General features: G+C 42.1%; 1 protein-coding gene across 2 annotated transcripts in view; it reads right to left on the minus strand.

The window, feature by feature from the left end:
* The window catches only part of wnt10a (wingless-type MMTV integration site family, member 10a), a 41,302-nt gene extending 21,380 nt beyond the window's left edge, over window positions 1-19,922 (minus strand). The window contains exons 1-4 of one of the 2 annotated variants that reach the window (XM_034227247.1): window positions 19,486-19,922; window positions 17,387-17,652; window positions 11,201-11,574; window positions 2,809-2,856 (exon numbers count right to left, since the gene is read on the minus strand). In XM_034227247.1, coding sequence (XP_034083138.1) covers window positions 2,809-2,856; window positions 11,201-11,574; window positions 17,387-17,652; window positions 19,486-19,556 — 759 coding nt within the window. In that variant the 5' untranslated portion in view covers window positions 19,557-19,922. The remainder of the gene's footprint in view (window positions 1-2,808; window positions 2,857-11,200; window positions 11,575-17,386; window positions 17,653-19,485) is intronic. The other variant, XM_034227248.1, reaches the window with a different exon arrangement.
* Between the last annotated feature and the right edge of the window lie 289 nt (window positions 19,923-20,211).

The raw sequence follows: 20,211 nt of genomic DNA on the forward strand, positions 1-20,211 counted from the left end.
CAGTTCCCCGAGTCCTGTCGGCGTACCGACCGACACAAGTCCCCTCTCAAGTTCCCTCTCAAATCTCCTCTCCAGTTCCCTCTCAAATCTCCTCTCCAGTTCCCTCTCGAGTCTCCTCTCCAGTTCCCTCTCGAGTCTCCTCTCGAGCTACCTCTCGAGTCCCCTCTCGAGTTCCCTCTCGAGTCACCTCTCGAGTCCCCTCTCGAGTTCCCTCTCGAGTCACCTCTCGAGTCACCTCTCAAGTCTCCTCTCGAGTCATCTTTCAAGTCTCCTCTCGAGTCCCCTGTCAAGACAATTCTCAAGTCACCTCCCGAGTTCCCTCTCATGTCACCTCTCAAGTCTCTTCTCCAGTCCCCTCTCAAATCTCCTCTCGAGTTCCCTCTCAAGTCACCTCTCGAGTCCCCTCTCCAGTTCCCTCTCGAGTCTCCTCTCGAGTTCCCTCTCGAGTCACCTCTCGAGTCATCTTTCGAGTCTCCTCTCGAGTCCCCTGTCAAGACAATTCTCAAGTCACCTCCCGAGTTCCCTCTCATGTCACCTCTCAAGTCTCTTCTCCAGTCCCCTCTCAAATCTCCTCTCGAGTTCCCTCTCAAGTCACCTCTCGAGTTCCCTCTCAAGTCACCTCTCGAGTTCCCTCTCGAGTCACCTCAAGTCTCCTCTCGAGTTCCCTCTCGAGTCACCTCAAGTCTCCTCTCGAGTTCCCTCTCGAGTCCCCTCTCAATTCACCTCTCAAGTCTCCTCGCAAGTATCCTCTCGAGTTCCCTCTCAAGTCTCCTCTCGAGTCTCCTCTCAAGTCCCCTCTTGAGTTCCCTCTCAAGTCCCTACCCAATGTCCTGGTCCGTTGGAGGTTCCGCTGGGGGTCCTGCCAACCCTGTGTCCTGTGCCGTTGGAGGCCCCGACGTCTACTCTTCTGCCGGGGGTCCTGCCAACCCTATGTCCTGTGCCGTTGGAGGTTCCGCTGGGGGTCCTGCCAACTCTATGTCCTGTGCCGTTGGAGGTCCCGCCGACTACTCTCCTGCCGGGGGTCCTGCCAACCCTGTGTCCTGTCCCGTTGGGGGTCCCGCCGTCTACTTTTCTGCCGGGGGTCCTGCCAACTCTATGTCCTGTGCCGTTGGAGGTCCCGCCGACTACTCTCCTGCCGGGGGTCCTGCCAACCCTGTGTCCTGTCCTGTTGGGGGTCCCGCCGTCTACTCTTCTGCCGGGGGTCCTGCCAACCCTATGTCCTGTTCCGTTGGAGGACCCGCTGAGAGTCCTGCCAATCCCATGTCTTGTTCCGTTGGAGGTCCCGCCGTTACTTGTCTCGCAGGGGGTCCTGCCAACTCCTGGTCCTCTTCCGTGGGGGATCCTGCCGAAGCCTGTCCCACCGGCTCTGGTTCCTGTCCGGCCGACACCGGGTCCTGCCCGGCCTCCGGAGCTGTCCCGTCAGCGCCTTCCTGCCCGGCCTCCGGAGCTGTCCCGTCGGCGCCTTCCTGCCCGGCCTCCGGAGCTGTCTGGTCTTCGCCCTCGAGCCCGGCCCCCTGAGAGCCGCGGTCTTCGCCTTCGAGCCCGGCCCCCTGAGAGCCGCGGTCTTTGCCCTCGAGCCCGGCCCCCTGAGAGCCCGGCCCCCTGAGTGCCGCGGTCTTCGGCCTCGAGCCCGGCCCCCTGAGTGCCGCGGTCTTCGGCCTCGAGCCCGGCCCCCTGAGTGCCGCGGTCTTCGGCCTCGAGCCCGGCCCCCTGAGTGCCGCGGTCTTCGGCCTCGAGCCCGGCCCCCTGAGTGCCGCGGTCTTCGGCCTCGAGCCCGGCCCCCCGAGTGCCGCGATCTTCGGCCTCGAGCCCGGCCCCCTGAGAGCCGCGGTCTTCGCCCTCGAGCCCGGCCCCCTGAGTGCCACGGTCTTCGCCCTCATGCTCGGCCCCCTGACTCTTCCTGCCGCTGCCTTCGCCCTCATGCTCGGCCCCCTGAGTTTGCCCGCTGTGGTCTTTGCCCCTTCATGGACTCTACCTTGTCCCTGGGCCGTCCGCCCGAGACCCCCACCTTGGACTTTGCCTTGCCCCCGGGCCGTCCGCCCGAGATCCCTTCCGGGCCCTCCGCTGTGCTCCTGAGCTGTCAGCCTAAAACCCGTCCTCCAGACCCCCTCCACCCACCCTGGTGGCCCTAGTTTTTCATCCTGTCGTTAGTTTCCCTGGTGTGTCTAGTTGTCTGATTGTGTTCACCTGTTGTCCTTGTGTTTCTCCTCCCCTGCCCGGCTGTTTCTCGTCTCATGATTACCCCTCCCTTTATTTAGTCTTGTCTCTTCCTGTGTTCAGTGTTGGTTCGTCTTTTGTTGGTGACTGAGTTCACCGGGGAGTGTTCTGTTTTGTCCATGTTAGTTTCATTATCCTTGAAATAAAGGTTTATCAGAGTTATCTGCATTTGGGTCCTGCTTCCTTCACTCAACCGTGACAACAACCTTCCATTAGGTTTCATAAACATCTTGAATTTCTCGGAATGAAAACCTGCTAATACATGCTCCTCCATTGCTTACACATTGGCTTACATTGCATGTACGTGGAGCAGCGAGGTAATTGCTTCAAAGTCAATGGCGGACCACAGTTAGAAACCAACATCTGGCAAGTTTTAATTGGCTTAGAGAGTAAGACAGAGGCGTCTATAAAACAACCCCAGACAGAGATCAAATACAACATGTTGGTGGCAGATTAGGACTGCAGGCTACATGCTACAGTAGACTGGGGAAAAAGTACAGCGTAATGGAGTTGAGCACTGCAGACTACCGTGCAATGAAGAGGAATGGACGGAGTAAATTAAAGATCAGAGCTGGTGTCTGGACTCAGTACCGCAATCTGATGCTTTTGCTTCACTTGGAAGCAAGCCGCAGGCTGAATCTAAAGCCAGAAAACAAGAGCAGAGAAAGAACATGTTCAGCATCCAGAGTTGCACCAAACATTTTCTGTTAATAAAAAAGTGTCAAAATGTGTCAAACTGTTTTGAAACAGGGTGTTCCTATTCCCTACGGCAATAGATAATAATTATAGCAACGCTGTTCTAGAACATTCAAACTTAATGAGCCTGCTTTTCCCTTTCACAGCATGCATGTGCCTGCTGCATCCCTAATACTTAAGACTACTATCCTTCACTATGCCAAAGGTGAAGTGTTACCATACTCCTTAGACTTGATTAATAATAATAATAATACATTTTATTTCTATAGCGCTTTTCTTGAACCCAAAGATGATTGTTCATATAGTCCTGATTTTGTCATCAAGCTGAATATACAGAGCTAGTGGAGTCAATTCTGACTCATTGGTAATGAAGGAGTAGGAGATACACCATATATTATTTTGGGAAAGTCCTGCATGACACATATAACACATTGTCTGATGGAGGCAAGCAACATAAATTGAGCAATTGCTGTCTATTCTTGTAAAGCACTAACGAGGATTCCACACCAGATATAGTCATATTTGCCAAATATGTGATCCAAAATCTGTCTGTTTGTCTGTAGATTACGAACAACTACAGGCCTGATTTTTATAGAACTTGGTGGGGTGTCCCAAGGAAGAATTTTGGAGCAGATCCAAATCAGGGAGCTGATACACATTACTTTTTACTGTTGTCAATAACAAACAAGATCATTGCCTTGGAGGAGATCCAACTTATTTACCTACAGGTTCAGTGTAAAATGCTTTAGCTTAGTCTTGATTCTATTGCAAATTAATAATCAAAACTTGCAATACAAGACTGTAAAAATCCCAATGGGCCTGACTGCTTGAACCAGTAGGTCTACATGTGTATTTTATGCCTTATTCCCTTTTCTGTTGGGCGCAATGAACTTAATGATTGGCCAATCCCTGTGTCATCACTGCTAACCGCTTTTGGGAAAATCTAATTTCTGTGTCCTATAATCGACCCTTCTCGCTGATAAACAACAGACTAGTCTGCATGCTGCCTTGCGTTTGTCAGTTCAAAGACAATCTACTAAAGGACCTTTAAAGCCAAGCAGAAAGCCAAAGCGATATCAAAGCACACAAACAAATCCCACAGCAGCACATTAAGCCCAGACATCACTTTAAACAAATCAAACGCCTCACTTCAAAAGAACAGTTAAGCGTACGCAGACAAATGCACACGCACACATGCAAACACAATGACATGTAATTACTGTGAAAAGCATATCTACAGTTTACAGTGAGAACTACATTAGTGTGTTTGTGTGTGTGCAGCATTTACTCACTGTTAATTGCACACAATGTCCACAGCTCTTATTTAGAGACTAATCAAATGTTATTAGCAGCATAAGCACTTCCACCTGCTGAGCTTTTACTATGAAACCTTTGCCTCTGTGTATATTTACGTGTGTGAGTAAAGTAGAGGCGGGAACATACAGTATGCACGTGCATGTGTGTGTGCATTTGTTGGTGTATGTGGTGGATCAAACGCTCTGCACTGTCAGGCCTGTGGAATGCTCTGCACACCACTGATGATATGAAATGGCCTCTGAGGAGCACAGGACTAACCCCAAACTAATGTTGCTATTTTTGATCAAACACACTTTGCTCTTCTTGTGGGTTCTGAGTCAATGAATTAAAGTGAATGGACCCTGCAGAGAAGTTTATCATTGCTCAAGGGTTAAATTAGGCATGAAAGGATCCCAGGAGTCCCACTATAGCTGGTTTGGATCAAGCTATCTAGATTTGTTACCCCAGACAAGGAGGTTATGTTTTTGGCTTGGTTTGTTTGTCTGTTTGTCTCATTGTCTGTCAGCAATTATCAGGAAAGAAACGACTTCTTCATTTGTGTACATTTCCCAAAGAGCAAGGTTGTTGTGTAATGTACCTGTTCTAACAACACAGGTGGTATGGGTAGAGGCCAACTGTCACTTTTGAGTGATCCAATCAGAGCTGAGGGATTTGATTGAAATCCTTTTTACAATATACCCTCAACATGCACCTGCACTCATATAATGGTATACTGTTCAGATTACCAAGAGTTAAACGATTACCTGAAAATATGCCATCCAAACTCTTGTGATTTCAAGAGTCAGGGCAAGGGTTTAAAAACGTTTCCAATAATTGAACCATAGATTGGATTCATTGCTTACTTGAAGGGGGTCAAAAGAAGTTTATATGCACAGTTTCCTTCCTGAAATAGAGGATACAATCTCTTATTACTTCCCTTAAGTCAGGCCCTGATGGTAAATTGTAATTATCGCTCAACACTTGCCAGTAACATGGCAAACTGTTGCATAGCCAGTCACCACCTGCCTAATGAACAGACAGGATCGAACAGAAACTCTGCATGGCTCTAAGCTGTGCACCACGAAAGCGTGCCAGGCATTTGTTTTGAGGTGTGCTCCTCAACTAGGTTTACCACCTAGCAAGGCTTTTAAAACCCCTGTTATACACTACTGAACAGAAGTGTAATCTGGGTCACTGCAACAATGCAATGGAGGGCTGAATATCTTTAATTTAAACAAATGCAGAATTAGGATTTCCCGTCATTGAATTAAGATATCTATTCAGCTGAAGAAAATGTATCACCTTCGTAAAGCAACTTTCACATATTAGTAGTGGCATGAATATTAGTTTAGAAAAAACATTTAAACTTTAGAAAACTTAAAATATTTCCCAGGAAGATATTTATCTTACCATGTTTGAAATGTATACATCCATTTTCACTACTTACTTCCTTCTCTCATAGCCTACTATTTTCTTTCAATAAGTAACTTTACGTTTGCATTACGTTACATGTCTGACATCATAGGTATATTGACCTTCCCCCCGCATTAACTTCTTGTTACAGTATTATTTCTCTAATCAGCCCTGTTGGAGAGAAGTCGGAGGAGGGCAGAGTAGGAGAGGGGGAAAAGGGGAGGGAAGGAAGGGCGAATCTCTTTCTACTTTCCGCCCCGGTGTTTGAAGTCTAAAATCTTTTGCAGAGTTTTAAACATCTGTTTCCAAACTGCCAGCAGCCACTAATTAGGGCTAAAAACAAGACGGAACGTCGTGAGAACCCTGGGGTGGGCATGAGGCGACATGCACACCCCGCTGAAAAACCACCGCATTCCTCTGCCTAAAGACTACTTCTCTGAGAGGGGGGCGGGGGGTTGTGGGTGTGTGGTGGGGAGGAGGAGTGGGGCGGAGGGAGGTGAGGCGGCGGTAGTGGCGGGTCGGTGGGGAGGAAAGAGATACGGGAAGGGTAGGCATTATTTTGAGGCCCCACCTGTCAGTGTTTTCTGTTTGATTCTAGGGGCTGTATGAGTGTGTGTGTGTGTGTGTGTGTGTGTGTGTGTGTGTGTGTGTGTGTGTGTGTGTGTGTGTGTGTGTGTGTGGGGGGGGGGGGGGGGGGTTCAAGGTCTTGGAAAGGCTTTGTTGCGGCTTTCTATACCCTTGAAGTCATCAAGGTGCAAGGTATTTTACGGTTTAACAGCTCTGCGATGACTCACACAGTTTGTTCAGTCTCTCTCTTCTTTTCCCTGTCTTCCACTACCTGCTCTTTTTTCTCTTCCCTCTTTCTCCATAGCCAGGAATAGCCTCTGTACATAACATTCATCCAATAACTAATCCCCAGCTATTAGATAGCTGTAACAAGCAACCAATCCAACCATAAACCTGACAAGTCAATCAGCCCCTCTAAGCATCTCCATTGACATTGAACTGGAAGCTCATATTGCCCCAGATGTAATGTTTTTTTATTTTTCAGTGAAATACATCTATTAAACTCATTTTATAATTTCAACATTATAGTTGAGATTGTTCTCCACTCAATTTGACCAATTATTTCCCCTTCTGTGCAACACAAATTTGAAAGATTTAACTCAAAGTGCTTTGAACCATTACGAAGTCACCCTGGATCATCAAGACTGTGTGAAAATACAAGATGTAAATGTCAGTAGCAATGGGCGTCATTTATTGCTCATTGGACGAAACTGGAATATTTTCCAAAAAACGAGGTACAGCCTCTTTGATGTTGATGACTTTGAGTCAAAGTTTCATTTGTTTGATTGATGCCTCAGCTTGCTTGGCTGGAAATTCATAGCTTAGCACTCAGCAAAACTCAATTTATTGTGAGTAATCTGAGAGCCAACATTTAATCTTTCTAAATAACCGTCCGGAAAGATCAAACTGTACATTTAAATAAGGCAGAGTCGTGCCGTTTATTTGATAAACTTATTGGGAAAATATGATTGAAATGTGTCGAAATGTATTTGAATAATGTACTCTATACAATTGGCCTTTAGATGACACATTGCCTTTTATAAATGCCTCTCATAATACCATCATAGTAGCATCCTAATCAGTCAAATTCATAACACATGCCACTGACTAATGCATTCTTTATCATGCCATTAACCGGCTAATACAGAAGAGAAACAGTAGCTTGCTTGCAACTCTGCAATTTTAAGAGTAATTCTGTCATTTAAAAATATGTATACAGTGATGTCTTTATTTGTAAGCTTTTGACAAAACACGTTGTCATAATTATGCCTTTGTATATCAAAATTGCTTTTAAATGTGGGGCTATTAGGCTAATTGATGTGTGTCATCATACCTCAGTTGAAGCCTATTATTAAAAGTCAGCAGTCAACTTATTATTTCACATTTTTTACATTTTAGAGACTCAATTTCACACCAACTCGCAAGAATAGTGGGTTTTGGGTGTCTTGCTTAAGGGCATTTTGAAAGGATACACTGCTGTAAACTAACATGAAAGATACAGCAGGATTAAACCTGTTTTGAAAATGGGACCAAGTTCAAGTCTGCCATCCTTAGGCCTTCAATCATTGGGAAGCATGAATACTCAAGAGTAGGCAGAGTGAAGACAACATACATGAGGCCAAAATGGGACCCTGCCTGTCACCAAGTTTCATTTCTATGTCCACACCAAAAATGAAAAAGGTCCCAAAAGACAAATGATTTTTATCTAGGATCATGAACCTATTACTACTCATGACATATTGGCCCCCTCTCAACGTTTATTCTTCCAACTCAGCACTGACTGGAACTTGTGTCACCAGTTCCACCTCAGACTGTTTCTACCACATCTATTGCAGGGAAGCCAGCTGTTGTTGAGTCCGTCTGACGCGCTGCACATTTGTGTTTTGTCTGCATAATCAAGGAAACCAGAAGTAAACTGATGGAGAGATACAGTCCCAAATTACTCAGGAGGAAACGGGGAACAATGAGCAATTTACGGTCGCTTCATGTCTCTGTTCCACCACAGTGCTAAGTGTCGTCAAGGCTTATCACTGTCATTTACATCTCTTCTCTTCCACTGCCTCAGGCAAAAAAACGTGTAGGAGCATGTTATTATAGGGATATTTTAATCTCAAATAGTGTAAGTGGTTAATTACTTCAGAATTTAGATTTATATTAGTTGTTAACCCTAAAATCAATGATTTGGCTCTGTAAAAAACAACTAAAGTAAATCCACAGCCAACAACAATGAAGCCACATTTGGTTAATGATTATTCAATAGCATGTCTTAGTAACAACATATTGATTACTACAAGAGAAATATTTGTATTTGAAAAAGTAAGAAAAAAAGTATTCTTGGCATGAACGAAACATATAAAGATAAATCATTCATTGAGAACCGTTACTCTACTTAAACATCATGACTGATCTCACACTGAAGTAAACTGACACGACCACCATGATATCAAACAAAGTTAGCTGTCTGTCAAACAGACACTGGTTCATCTTTTAATGCTTTGTAAAAGTCCTTAGAAATGTTTTTAAAAAAGACCGGAGTTTCCCTGACGTAACAACAAGATGAGGGCATAAAACAACCAATCAAAAAAGTGAAAGCACAAGCTAGGGCAAATATGTACAGGCCTTCAGTAGCTCCCAAACTTGTAGGTTATGTAACTTTGCAATTATAAAAAAATAACAAAAATAAAGCCATACAAATAATAATTTGCTGATTGCTTCTTTTTACTTTAACAGCATCAATAATTTGTTGGAATATCACTCAATCATTCAGGTGAGTTTAAACATGCATAAAGTTACTTCAGACATAGGTATTGGGTAATGCAATCTTCAAAGGCGTATATGAAGGCAATTCATAATACTTAAAAGAACATTGATATTGGGAATTCCCATTATGGCCACATTAACAAACAGGCTACACATACGTCCCTTTTGGTTTACGGTGAGAAAGGGTGAAAGGGCGAAGTAGAAGGGGCTATACAAGATAATTCATTGGACACAAAGTTCACAATGATATACAGTATACTCCCCTGTGTATCCTGCAACCTATCAATGTTTTTCTTTGCATATGAAACTAAACTAAACTTTGGGATTTTAGCTTTTGCAGACTATTAAGCGTCTTTGGGTTCAAGAAAAGCGCTATAGAAATAAAATATATTATTATTATTATTATTTACATGCACACAAATCTATATAACCCACTACAGGAAAAGGAAACCCCCTAAAGCATGTCAGGCCCATTTAACAACCTGTTAAAAAAGATTATATTTCTTCTTTATAAAAAAGAACTTTCGCTGCTTTTGTGGTGCCACAAATGGTGTTGGAGTGGGACCTCTTGTAGTTATTGCATGTTTGGACAGGACGCAACCGTTATTGTGATAAGATCTCATTCCTGTTTGAAACATATTTGATCAAATTGTTGCAATAAATATAAAGTGTTATAATGAAAGTCCAATTTTGACATTTTGATTGAAGTTATTTTCAAAGAACAGATTCACCATTATTATTCTTGCAGGTTTTGAACACACACACACACACACGCACACGCACACGCACACACACACACACACACACACACACACACACACACACACACACACACACACACACACACACACACACACACACACACACACAGTCTCTGCCAGCAGAAATAAACAGTAATGTAATAATGACAAGCCAATGTTGATCCAACCAACAGAATCAGATTGTGTTGTACTCTGTGGCGTTATCATTGGCCCGGTAGCACTCGGCCCACCCATTCTCCACCTATTTTATTGGGTAATATGTTTTCTTATATCAATCCTATTTAAGTGTAATATTTACACTGATAGCAGAGGGAGATAATGTCACAAACTGTGTTTTCTTTCACAGGTGTGTAGAGACATAGAGCACTGCAGGGTGAGAGTGAACGTTTAACTAGGTCAAATATTAAACTCATCTGCACTTAATTTGTGGTAATATTATGGTAATAACAGAGTATTGCTTTTGCACTTACTACAGTCTCACACTGAGGGGTTTTCTTCTAAATGGTCTCAATTACACACATGAGCCTGCATTTCCCAAAATGCAGCTGGAAAGACTATCATTAGGCCTTCCCCGCCTGGTAAATTGTCTTAAAGGGTCCCTATTATGCTCATTTTCAGATTTCATATTTTGTGCTTCTACGGTGACTATCATGTACAATGTGTTGGAGCATTAGCCAATAGAAGTGCAAGTGTTACAAAGTAACAATAATAACAATAATAATTATAATAATGATAATTATTGCAGATTATAGATTATAAATAAATCATTTAGGGACAAGGGGGTGAGATTAAATAAATTATACTTCTTCTCACTCCTTTTCGAACACTAGATGTGGGACTGTTTATGTTGCTAATGCTGTTGTTGTGTTGTAAATGTCATTTTTTGTTTTGATTTCTCGACAATGCACTGCAAAAATGTTTTTGTTTTGTAATTATTTATTTTACTTGTTCGAAATAAAATGTATCTATCAAAGTGATGTCACTGTCGCTCAAGCAAACAAAGGAGTCCAATCAAGGCTTTACAGGCAGGGTTGGGGGGGTGTAGGAGAGAAACGCCCTCTGGAGGGAACTTTGGGATTTTACATAACACAGTACAGGACAGGGAAAACCCCCCCAAAACGAATAGGGCCCCTTTAAAAGTCTCCAGGTTGTCTTAAAAAGCATGCAAAGCAGAAAAGAAAATGATGAACTCCAACCCAGGGTGAGAAAACAGTATTTATGAATGTAATTCTTCAACTTTGGAAACCTAGTTTAGTGGTTATCTTTGTGTCATGTCAACTGGACTTGATGTGTACATTTAGAGCCCCTTGAATGTGAAAAGCCACAAATTGCCAAAGTAATTGATCTCAAAGTGATTCAACGCTATTCCACACGTTATCTGGAGTAATGAAATCACAGCACAATATATACATGTAGGATGTGTGCCGTTGAATGTGACCAGAATCATGGAGAACACATCCACTCAAACACCCTCATTCCTCTGTTCTCACCTGTCTGCCAACTCTGTTATTATGCAGCCTCATCCTGGCGTGGATGTCCCTGTAGGTTTCGCGAGCATCCAAGAAGTCCCTGGAGAACTTCTCACCGAACTCCACGTCGGGGCTGCAGCCGCCCCACTCCCAGGAGTCCTGGGATCCCGGGAGGTCGGCAGGGAAGTGCTCCATGACCCCGTGGACCATACCCTTCCCCCGGTTGATGGCCTCCTGTTGCAAACGGTGCAGTTTGATGCGGAAAGCCTCCTGGTCCCCACGTCTCTTCTCATCACAGCTGCACGCCTTCAGTTTGCCCATGGAGCAAGCGTTGGCCACTGCGTGCACCACGCCTGCTGCTGCGATGGCATACGCAAAGGCACTCTCTCTGAAACCTGTAGTAAAAAGATAGGACAGTTTCTTTGTTATATAGCCTAAAGTGGAATTATAACGTTTCACAAACTTTAACAATCAGGAAACAAGGATTGGAAAATAAAGCACTGTTGTTTAAAAAAACATGTCATAACACAGAGTTTTGAAGCTCAGTCCAAGACATGTTCTCAGTAAAAATGGCCAAGAGTAAGATGGAGTTTAAACTCTCTAAACTGACACACTGCTTCACTTCGAAGGAAAAGTTGCTGAAAGCTGACATGCGTCAAAATTCAGCAATGTGACATGTTTCGTTATAAGATCAATTTTATTTGAAGTGTCAACACATTTCAAATAACCTGCAGGCAGAACATACCATCGTGCATGTGTCATTTACCTGCCAGGTGGAATGAAAGGATTAGCAGAATGAAGGAGGACATTTGAAAGCAGACCAAATTCAGATTATTATGACTTGTTTACAAGTTTAGTTGGGCTGCATTTCTCATTTTTTTACCATAACAGCACGAGGTACAGTAATACAACGCTTACATTTCCCTCATTAAAGTGTTGCTGCGCAGCTGCGTGATACAACTTTAAGATGTCAAGTGATTTTCTGAGCCCTAAAAGTTAGTTTTGTACCTCCTCTATTTGGATAAAGATACACAAAACAGTTTATTCACACGTTACATGCCAAGACTCATAAAAATGGGGAAACATCTGGGACAATAACAATTAAGTGTTCGAAAAAACACTTGCATACTTGGTCTCTGTGGGCCATGTGAACATGAACAGACCCCCACCACTCCCATCAGAGGACTCACAGAGGAGTCCCACACTGAGCAGCGCTGTCTCCTCCTTGTATACAAGACATGTGGCAATGCCTTCCTCATACTGCTCAATTATGGGAATACAACTATTATCAGGAGTATTTTGGTTACGATTGTGATTATTTACCACGATTACTCATTGACTTTGAAAACTTCATGCATTTATTGAACTTTAAAAACATTTTAGCAGATTTTCTTGAACTTTGAATGTAACTCAACTAAAAAACAATTACAAAAATTATAAAAAAGTATCAACAAATAAATAAATAAATAACTTATACAAAATAATTAGAAATAAAATAAATACATTCAATTAGAACACAATAAAGTATCTGCTTAAGTGCACTGCTAAATATATTTTCAATATTTTTGTAAACTATATTAAGCATCAATAAGTTAAATTGAGGAAGAATCTGATCTATGTTAAGTAAATTAGGGCGCTAGATTTTAACTCAAGATGAAATGAGATCATCAATAACATATCATCCTAATTATCTTGTTTCCATAATAGTTTGAAGCCAACTCATTTCCCAGCCTTACCTTCTCTGACAATCCATAATCCATGTATCTGTTTTTGACATTTCCCATCCTCCTAATAAAGTTTAAACGTACTGTACCTTCATATGTTAGGGTAGATTGGCTGATTATGCCACACCACAGCTTTTTGCCTTGTTATCACTTGCAATTGTCTTAGAAAGACTTCTGTTGTACGCATATCATCTCTCTACAGGATGTGTGAGTGCTTTTGCCATTTTTCCCTTTAAACTGTGGGTTTTCTCCGGAAGTTTTTCCTTGTACGATGTGAGGGTCTAAGGACAGAGGGTGTCGTATTGTCATACTGATATTCTGTACAAACTGTGAAGTCCACTGAGACAAATGTAACATTTGTGATATTGGGCTATATAAATAAACATTGATTGATTGATTGACCGAAACACATTATTTTCTCATTAATAGCAACTTACACGCGGCACATGTAATGAGGACAACTGATCTGCTATTTTGGTCTTCATTTACACAATTGCACTGGCAATACACACATATATAACATTAGCGCTGTCCATGTAGATTCCTATCTGGGACAAATAATAATACATTTCAAATAGTTAAATACTTGAATATTGAAGGAGGAAGTGCGACAGTAGCGCTCGCTCGTACCCTCTACAGCGTTTGTTGTTGGATCTCAGCCTACTGTGCCCTCAGGTTGTATTAAATCAGTCCCACTTGCAGTCATTTACTGGAGCAGAAAACAGTGAAGATTATAATGAAAACTTGTAAAGAAAACATGAAAAGAAACCACTTAGGAGTTTATAGCACGCTGCTTGAAGGGGAAATTATTCAGGCTGCTTGTTGGTGTCAAATAAAAGGCTATTAACTGGAACTGCCCTTTTTAGCACTGTTTGATGTTACTTCCTTATTTATATATTTCAGTCATCTTCATGCTATTTTGTTTTTGTGAGACATGATGTAAAGTATGACACATGTGTTGTCATTGTGGAGTTTTGTATACTTGACATCGGGCACATTAACAGGCGAAGGCAGCGCAATTACCAGTAAACGAGCAATGTATCCATTGTGCAAGTGACAGTCTGCGGTTCTCCCATGCAACCAAACTGCATGTTTGAAGTATTGCCAAGACTTTTGCCAATGTGTAGAAAGAAAAGAACCTAAACATAACTCTTGAAAGACCGATTGCCAGTAGATCATCGCAGAGCGGAAAACATTGAAGGGTTGCAACGCATCATAATGTTATCCTGCAAGGCACCACGTTAATCTTAAACAGGCTTTTAAAAAGCCCCCGTCTCAGGCATCCACTGCATTGTTTTAATGCATGGCTGTTTTATTGCAAGGCTGTTTTCAGTCTGACCAAATTAGCCGACCAGACGCAAGTAGATTTTTCGGGAGTTTTAATTCCAACGAACTGCCAACTACCCATAGTGTCTCAAAATGCACAAACCCTAACCCTCAAAACTGCATTACACAGTTCAGTCTGAACGCACAATATGGTCATATCAACAGTTTTAGGTTGGTATGACGACCTGCTAGATAGTTGCTTATAAACACATGTAGCAGATATGGAGCAACAATACAGTTAACATTGAATCATATTACATCATATGAAATCTCAAACAATGGTTCGAATACCTTACGAAAAGTTACTTCTTTGAATGCTTTTACGAGTTATTCTATGAATGTCAAATAACATGAGTGGTAAGCATGCTTGTGCAACCCCCTGCAGTGCAAAACATGATGAATCAAGAAGGTTTAGGAAAAGATCATGGTTTGGGTTAGAATGACTAAAGCTTGCATATTTATGTTTGCCTGATGAATGCAAGTCTGATAATCACTCATCTGTTTTGCTCTGTTTTGGTCTACACCATCTGTTGATGTAAATATATGGCTCTTAAAAAGCTAGGTGCTCCACTATTTTCACAAACTTAACTTTTTCTCCGGTTTGCTGCTGAAAGCTAGCACCAAGATAATATACCACAGCATATCTTCTGAAAATAGCTAAATGAAACACCTGGAAACATGAGAGCTATGAGACTCAACCAAAAGAGTAAAGCTTATCGACGCCAAAACCAAACGATGAGCTTAAAGACTCTTTGTAAATCAGTTTAACACACCAACATACTAATAGTTATTTGCTCTTTATTAATAAAACTGTTCCCATTAACAACAACAACATCTAATTTAGGGCAATTATGAATTTGTTTTAAACCAGTAAGAAATTAAATAAACAAGACCCTCACAAGGTAGGGGGGAGTAAAAAGGATTGCACTTAGGCATATCCTTAGACATAGAAAGCCTGTTTTAGCTCTTGGCCTGTTTTAGGCCAGGCTCTGCAAAGCAGGCCCCCGGTAGACCAGGAGCAAATCAATCTAACAAATAATTTACCGGCTGTGACACGCCCGGCTGAACTGATGGCAGAGGAAGTGACAAAATGAATTAAAGTTTCAAAGGAAACTGTCACTTTGTGTTACAGAAACCGACTAAACTGGTTTATGCCTTTGCCGCCGAGAGTTGGGAAAGTGCTGAGAGCAAATTCACAAGCACTTGCACTGGCAAGGGAAGTAAAAGCATTAGAGCAGCCCAGCGAGGTGGGACACAGACACAGTGACAGAGAAAGAGAGGGAGATTCTCCTATTTCTGTCTATCCATGTCTTGCCTATCGTCCTCTTTAGCCTAGTTTTTGATGCAAACTAAACGGGAATTAACATGGGCCCATAAAAGTTATCCGAATCCATCAGCAGAGAGATACGTGGCAGAGAGGACCCAAGCACCGCTGATGTAGTAAAATAAGACACCAAACAAACATTGCAAAGCAGAGCCCCTGATATGCATCTCCAAAACTTTTTACATTTGAGAAATCTCTGCCTGAATACTTAAAATGGCATATTCCAAATAAGTATTTCATTTGTATTTAGCTTTGCTAGAATGGCTTTGTGTAAACATGGATTAACTGGCTCTTACAGGATATTATTTTAAAAGCAACAATACCAGTTTGGTATACATAAGCCTTTTAGCTTCTGTGGAGCTTCTGTGGAGCTTCTGTGAACGTACCAACATGTAACAGATGAATCATCCGATTTTAAGAGGTTGTTTATGTCGGTGGTTTGGAGTTTCTGCACCCGAGGCAAACCAGGGATTCCAGAGAACCAACAACTGCCTCCAATAATAATGACAAACTGCCCGTCCATGAGTCAGTGAGTAGTGAAAGTATGACCAGAGGTGTGTTAGTAAATACAGTAGTTAATAGTTTTTTTTTTTCTAAGATCCACAAAGGCAACAAGGTGAAAAGTCCTCAGTAAGGGTTGAAAAACCTTCGTCATATTGCACACAGATTGAGGAGAACCCACATTATAGCAACACCCCTCCGGCCAAAGATCTGACGCATGTAATCAGGTGTTATGACGGGGTATTCCATCAACTATTCAACGATACAGTCTTGGATAAAAGTTTTAAATAGACTACAAACTCAATATTGAAATGGTAAATAGGTATTGTCATACAAAATCCAATACACTTCAATGCAAGAAGAGCACTATGATGTACTTGAAATTAATTTGCTTACCAACAAGTAAAGCCTGAACTGTCAATTGATGATAGATTTAGATGCAATTGGCATACTTATTGATTAATAATTCAGCTTATAAGCACTATGTTCTTTCCTATATGGTAAAATACAGGAACTCAACTAAAAACATGAACTACCAACCACATTGGTCATCTATCAAGGTGTGGTGGTCATTAGGAAACTGATGCCCAGTCAATAACCTGGGATGATTCCATCTGCAGGGCTTCCCAACTCCAAAGGTCCTCTTTCATCCTTTGTAGCTTAGTTGCAAAGCTTCAAGCTCTACAAATCATCAGAGAAAACTGATCTGCATGAGGTCTGGTAATCTTTAGGTGACTAACGGCTTTTGAAGTTACCTGCTCTTTTGTCCAGGTTATTAGGAGACACGGCGAGGGTTGGAAAGTAGATACAAGTCTGCTCTTTACTAGAGTGAAAACTAACCATTTAGAGACTTCACATCCGCAAGATAACATTCAAGAATGTTATTATATGTGTTAAAGTAAACTATCCCAAACCCAGTGACTGTGTTCGGAGAACAATATTACATCAACGCTTGTTACGGACAAGTTTCTTTGTGGCAACTAATCTTTCTAAGCTTTTCCTTTCAAGGTTTTCTATCAAAGTGTGTTTGAGGATGAAACCACAGCCTGTTTGAAGACCAAAACCTTTGAACTCCATGCTTGCACTTCCTTGTTTTCTTTCAGGTGTTTTGTGGTGACACCTCACCTCTATAAATTCCACCTCAAGACGTCTCGTAAGGATTCTCTTATGAGATTCTTATATTTTGATCAACTTTGAATCAACTTATTTGTGCTGAGACAATATCTGTAATGCAAGACATCCAAAGCACTCACAGGAAAACCAATTCAATTAAAATTGAACAGTAGGGTTAGGGTTGGCCGAATGCTGTTGTATTGGGACACGGAAACTGACCTCTTTTAAAGACTATGCTGTCGTAGGGTATTTTGTTCCTCGTCTCCAGGCTGGAGCAGTTCCAGCGGTGCCCTCTGAACTGGTGCTGGCACTCATGGATGGCAATCTGGATTCCCTGGATTGCTGAAGCAGTCACGTCTGGGTTGCGCATGCACACCTCCAGCTGGCGCCGCGTTAAACCCGGCAGCGTGAGACACACGGTGTTGGCATTCAGGATCGGGTCGATGTTGGGGAGCTTCAGGCCCAAGATTTCATTGGAGTCTACCCTGCATGGAGCACATAGGTCAGGTTATTGACAGAGACGGAAACTCATAAATCTTTTGTCACTCACAAAAGTTTTTAGGGTTCTGAAAAATGCTTGTTAGGTGTCACAACGGTGTTCAGTTCCCACAGTATTAAACATATCCTGACAAGATGAACCAGTGTTGTTGAATAGCCTCAATAATACAGATACTGCGGGTCAATGGTGGCTAAACAGTTACCACATGCTGGAGGTTAAAAAAAGAGAAATGTGCACAATATTTATTTGCTTTTTAATTTTCAGAGTCAGTTGAGAATGCAAAGTTCGGTTATCACCAATATGATATACATTTAAGGCTGATCATTATGATAACAATAAATCCATTTGCTCAAATGATATAGCCAAATATCAAATATCATTTTATCTTTTTAAATCTACGACACCCTTTTTCCAGGGTTCATACTATTTAAACGAATATGCCAAAGCTTTCTGCAAAGGCATTCTGTTTCAGTTTGATTTTGTGTTAATGTTTGCCAGATTCACCTTTGGTTTGCGGATCTTCAAATTAATGCAACGTAATCGTTGTACAGTGGGTAAGCTGAGGGAACAGGATTGACTTACTTATTTACTGTCGGCATGAATCAAATAGTTAAAGTAAACGTTTTGGATACACAGTCGCTTTTCACCTCAGTAAATCAGTTAGCATGTCAATTCAATGACTTTAGTCGCTGCGAGGTGTGTCCCTGTCTGCTGCCTCTGTTGCAGATCAATCATGTGAACAACAGTCATTCAGCTGACAGCGGTCAAAGCCCTTTTCTACTTCACAGAGAAACACTAACAGCAATAAGCAGGAAAACACAGGCTGCACTGATGATTGAGCCCAGAGGTGCACAGCTTTTTCTTTCCATTATCATTACAAGTAAACCACAGGTTGTATGTCGCACTGTGTGTGTAACCAGACACACGAGTGAGGAGCATGTATGGCTGTGGGCGGACACACATACATACAACACCTGACATGTAAGCAGGAATACCCAGGTGGAGAGAGGAGGGAACAGTAACACTCACAGAGACACTAACACAGCTGCAGAACTTTGCATACTTTTTCTTTCCTTAGCTTTTATGTGCTACGTGTAACATCTGCAGGTTTCTCTTGTGCAAGCTTTTTCAAACAAAGAGAAAAGGTTGACTTCCTGAGTGAAAAAATAGCTTTAACTGTCCCAACATTCTAAACTGCAACATGCCGTGACATAAAATGATTTTATGCATATATTAAGGTGGCATTGCATGTACTGCAATTCCAGTTTGTGTTGTTTGTACCTGTTGTGTTTCTTGCTTTGACAGTTGACCTGTTTCAACAGATGTCTTTACAAGTGTCAACTGTTTATTGATTGGCAACATTGTTTGGGAATGGTGCATGGCAAGTAGTAATTTGCAAGAGATTGTAAACTTGTAAAAAGTAGACCCAGGTTTCAGTATATGTGACCAGCTCTATTGAAATCAGTCGGAAGTCGCAACGACTCATTTCAGAATAAACGTAGATTTGGGTGTTTTGTTTGATTTTAAATAAACAAAGTCTTGGCTTTCAGAATATGAAACTTGTATTGCCAAAATGTCACGATAAATACATTTATGAAGTTTGTAAATTATTATTTGTGTTCCATCTTAATTGTTTTACGTTATGCTAAATCACTTTTAAAGATCACTGTATTAAATTAAAAAAAACGAGTAATTTATGTTATAATGAGTAAAAAACCCAATTGTATGTAATAAAAAAACATTTTTCAGTTAATTTAACCAACATAGGCTATAATAACTTTTCTTAGTGGGATTTAACTCCATATTAAACTCAACTCACCTTTTATCCAAAAGGCAGATAACCACCAAGACGCATGCTATTCTGAGGACCGAGTGTTCCATTTTGAGCATTGAAATTGTGGAAAAAAAGTTTTAAAAATAAAGACACAAGGGTTTAAAGTCCAGTATTCCGCCTTAAAGTTTAAGGGAGGACTAAACAGAGGAAGGAGGTCAGGTCAGGTCCGGATAAACGTTGGCTCTGGACTTGACAGCTCCGACGACGTCCAGATGTGGCAGCCAGCGGCGGGATACTAATTCACAAAACAAAAAGTTGCATCCACCTTTAGTGAATGGAGGAGGTTGTTAAAAGTTTGAGGAAAAAGTCAGAGTTGTCCCTCTCATACACATCCGTATACATCCCGGTGTTTTCTCCGATGTGTTTGCATAGGTATAACATCCGAAGAGAGACGGCAGGAGCAGATAGGCGCTCTGAATGAAGTCTGCCTGACTAGTGATGTTTCGGTGCGCTCCGATAGTCCTAAACTACTGCACTTAGCGCTTCGCCTGCCCACTTTTTTTTTTGCGTCACCTAGGGAGAAGAGGAGCGCCGAGGGAGGTCAAGTGCCTCGTTAAAGCAGGATAGAGATCCTTTTAGATAAGGAAAGCACAAACACTTAGCCTGCGCCCTGTGTGTGTGAGGGAGACCATTCACTGCGATGCTGAGGATGAGGAAGGTGGTGGGCGACATGGGGATTATTGCAAAAGTGAACTTGTGTGGGGAGGATTT

This window comes from Gymnodraco acuticeps, unplaced genomic scaffold, assembly GCF_902827175.1.
Source record: "Gymnodraco acuticeps unplaced genomic scaffold, fGymAcu1.1, whole genome shotgun sequence".
NCBI lineage: Eukaryota > Metazoa > Chordata > Actinopteri > Perciformes > Bathydraconidae > Gymnodraco > Gymnodraco acuticeps.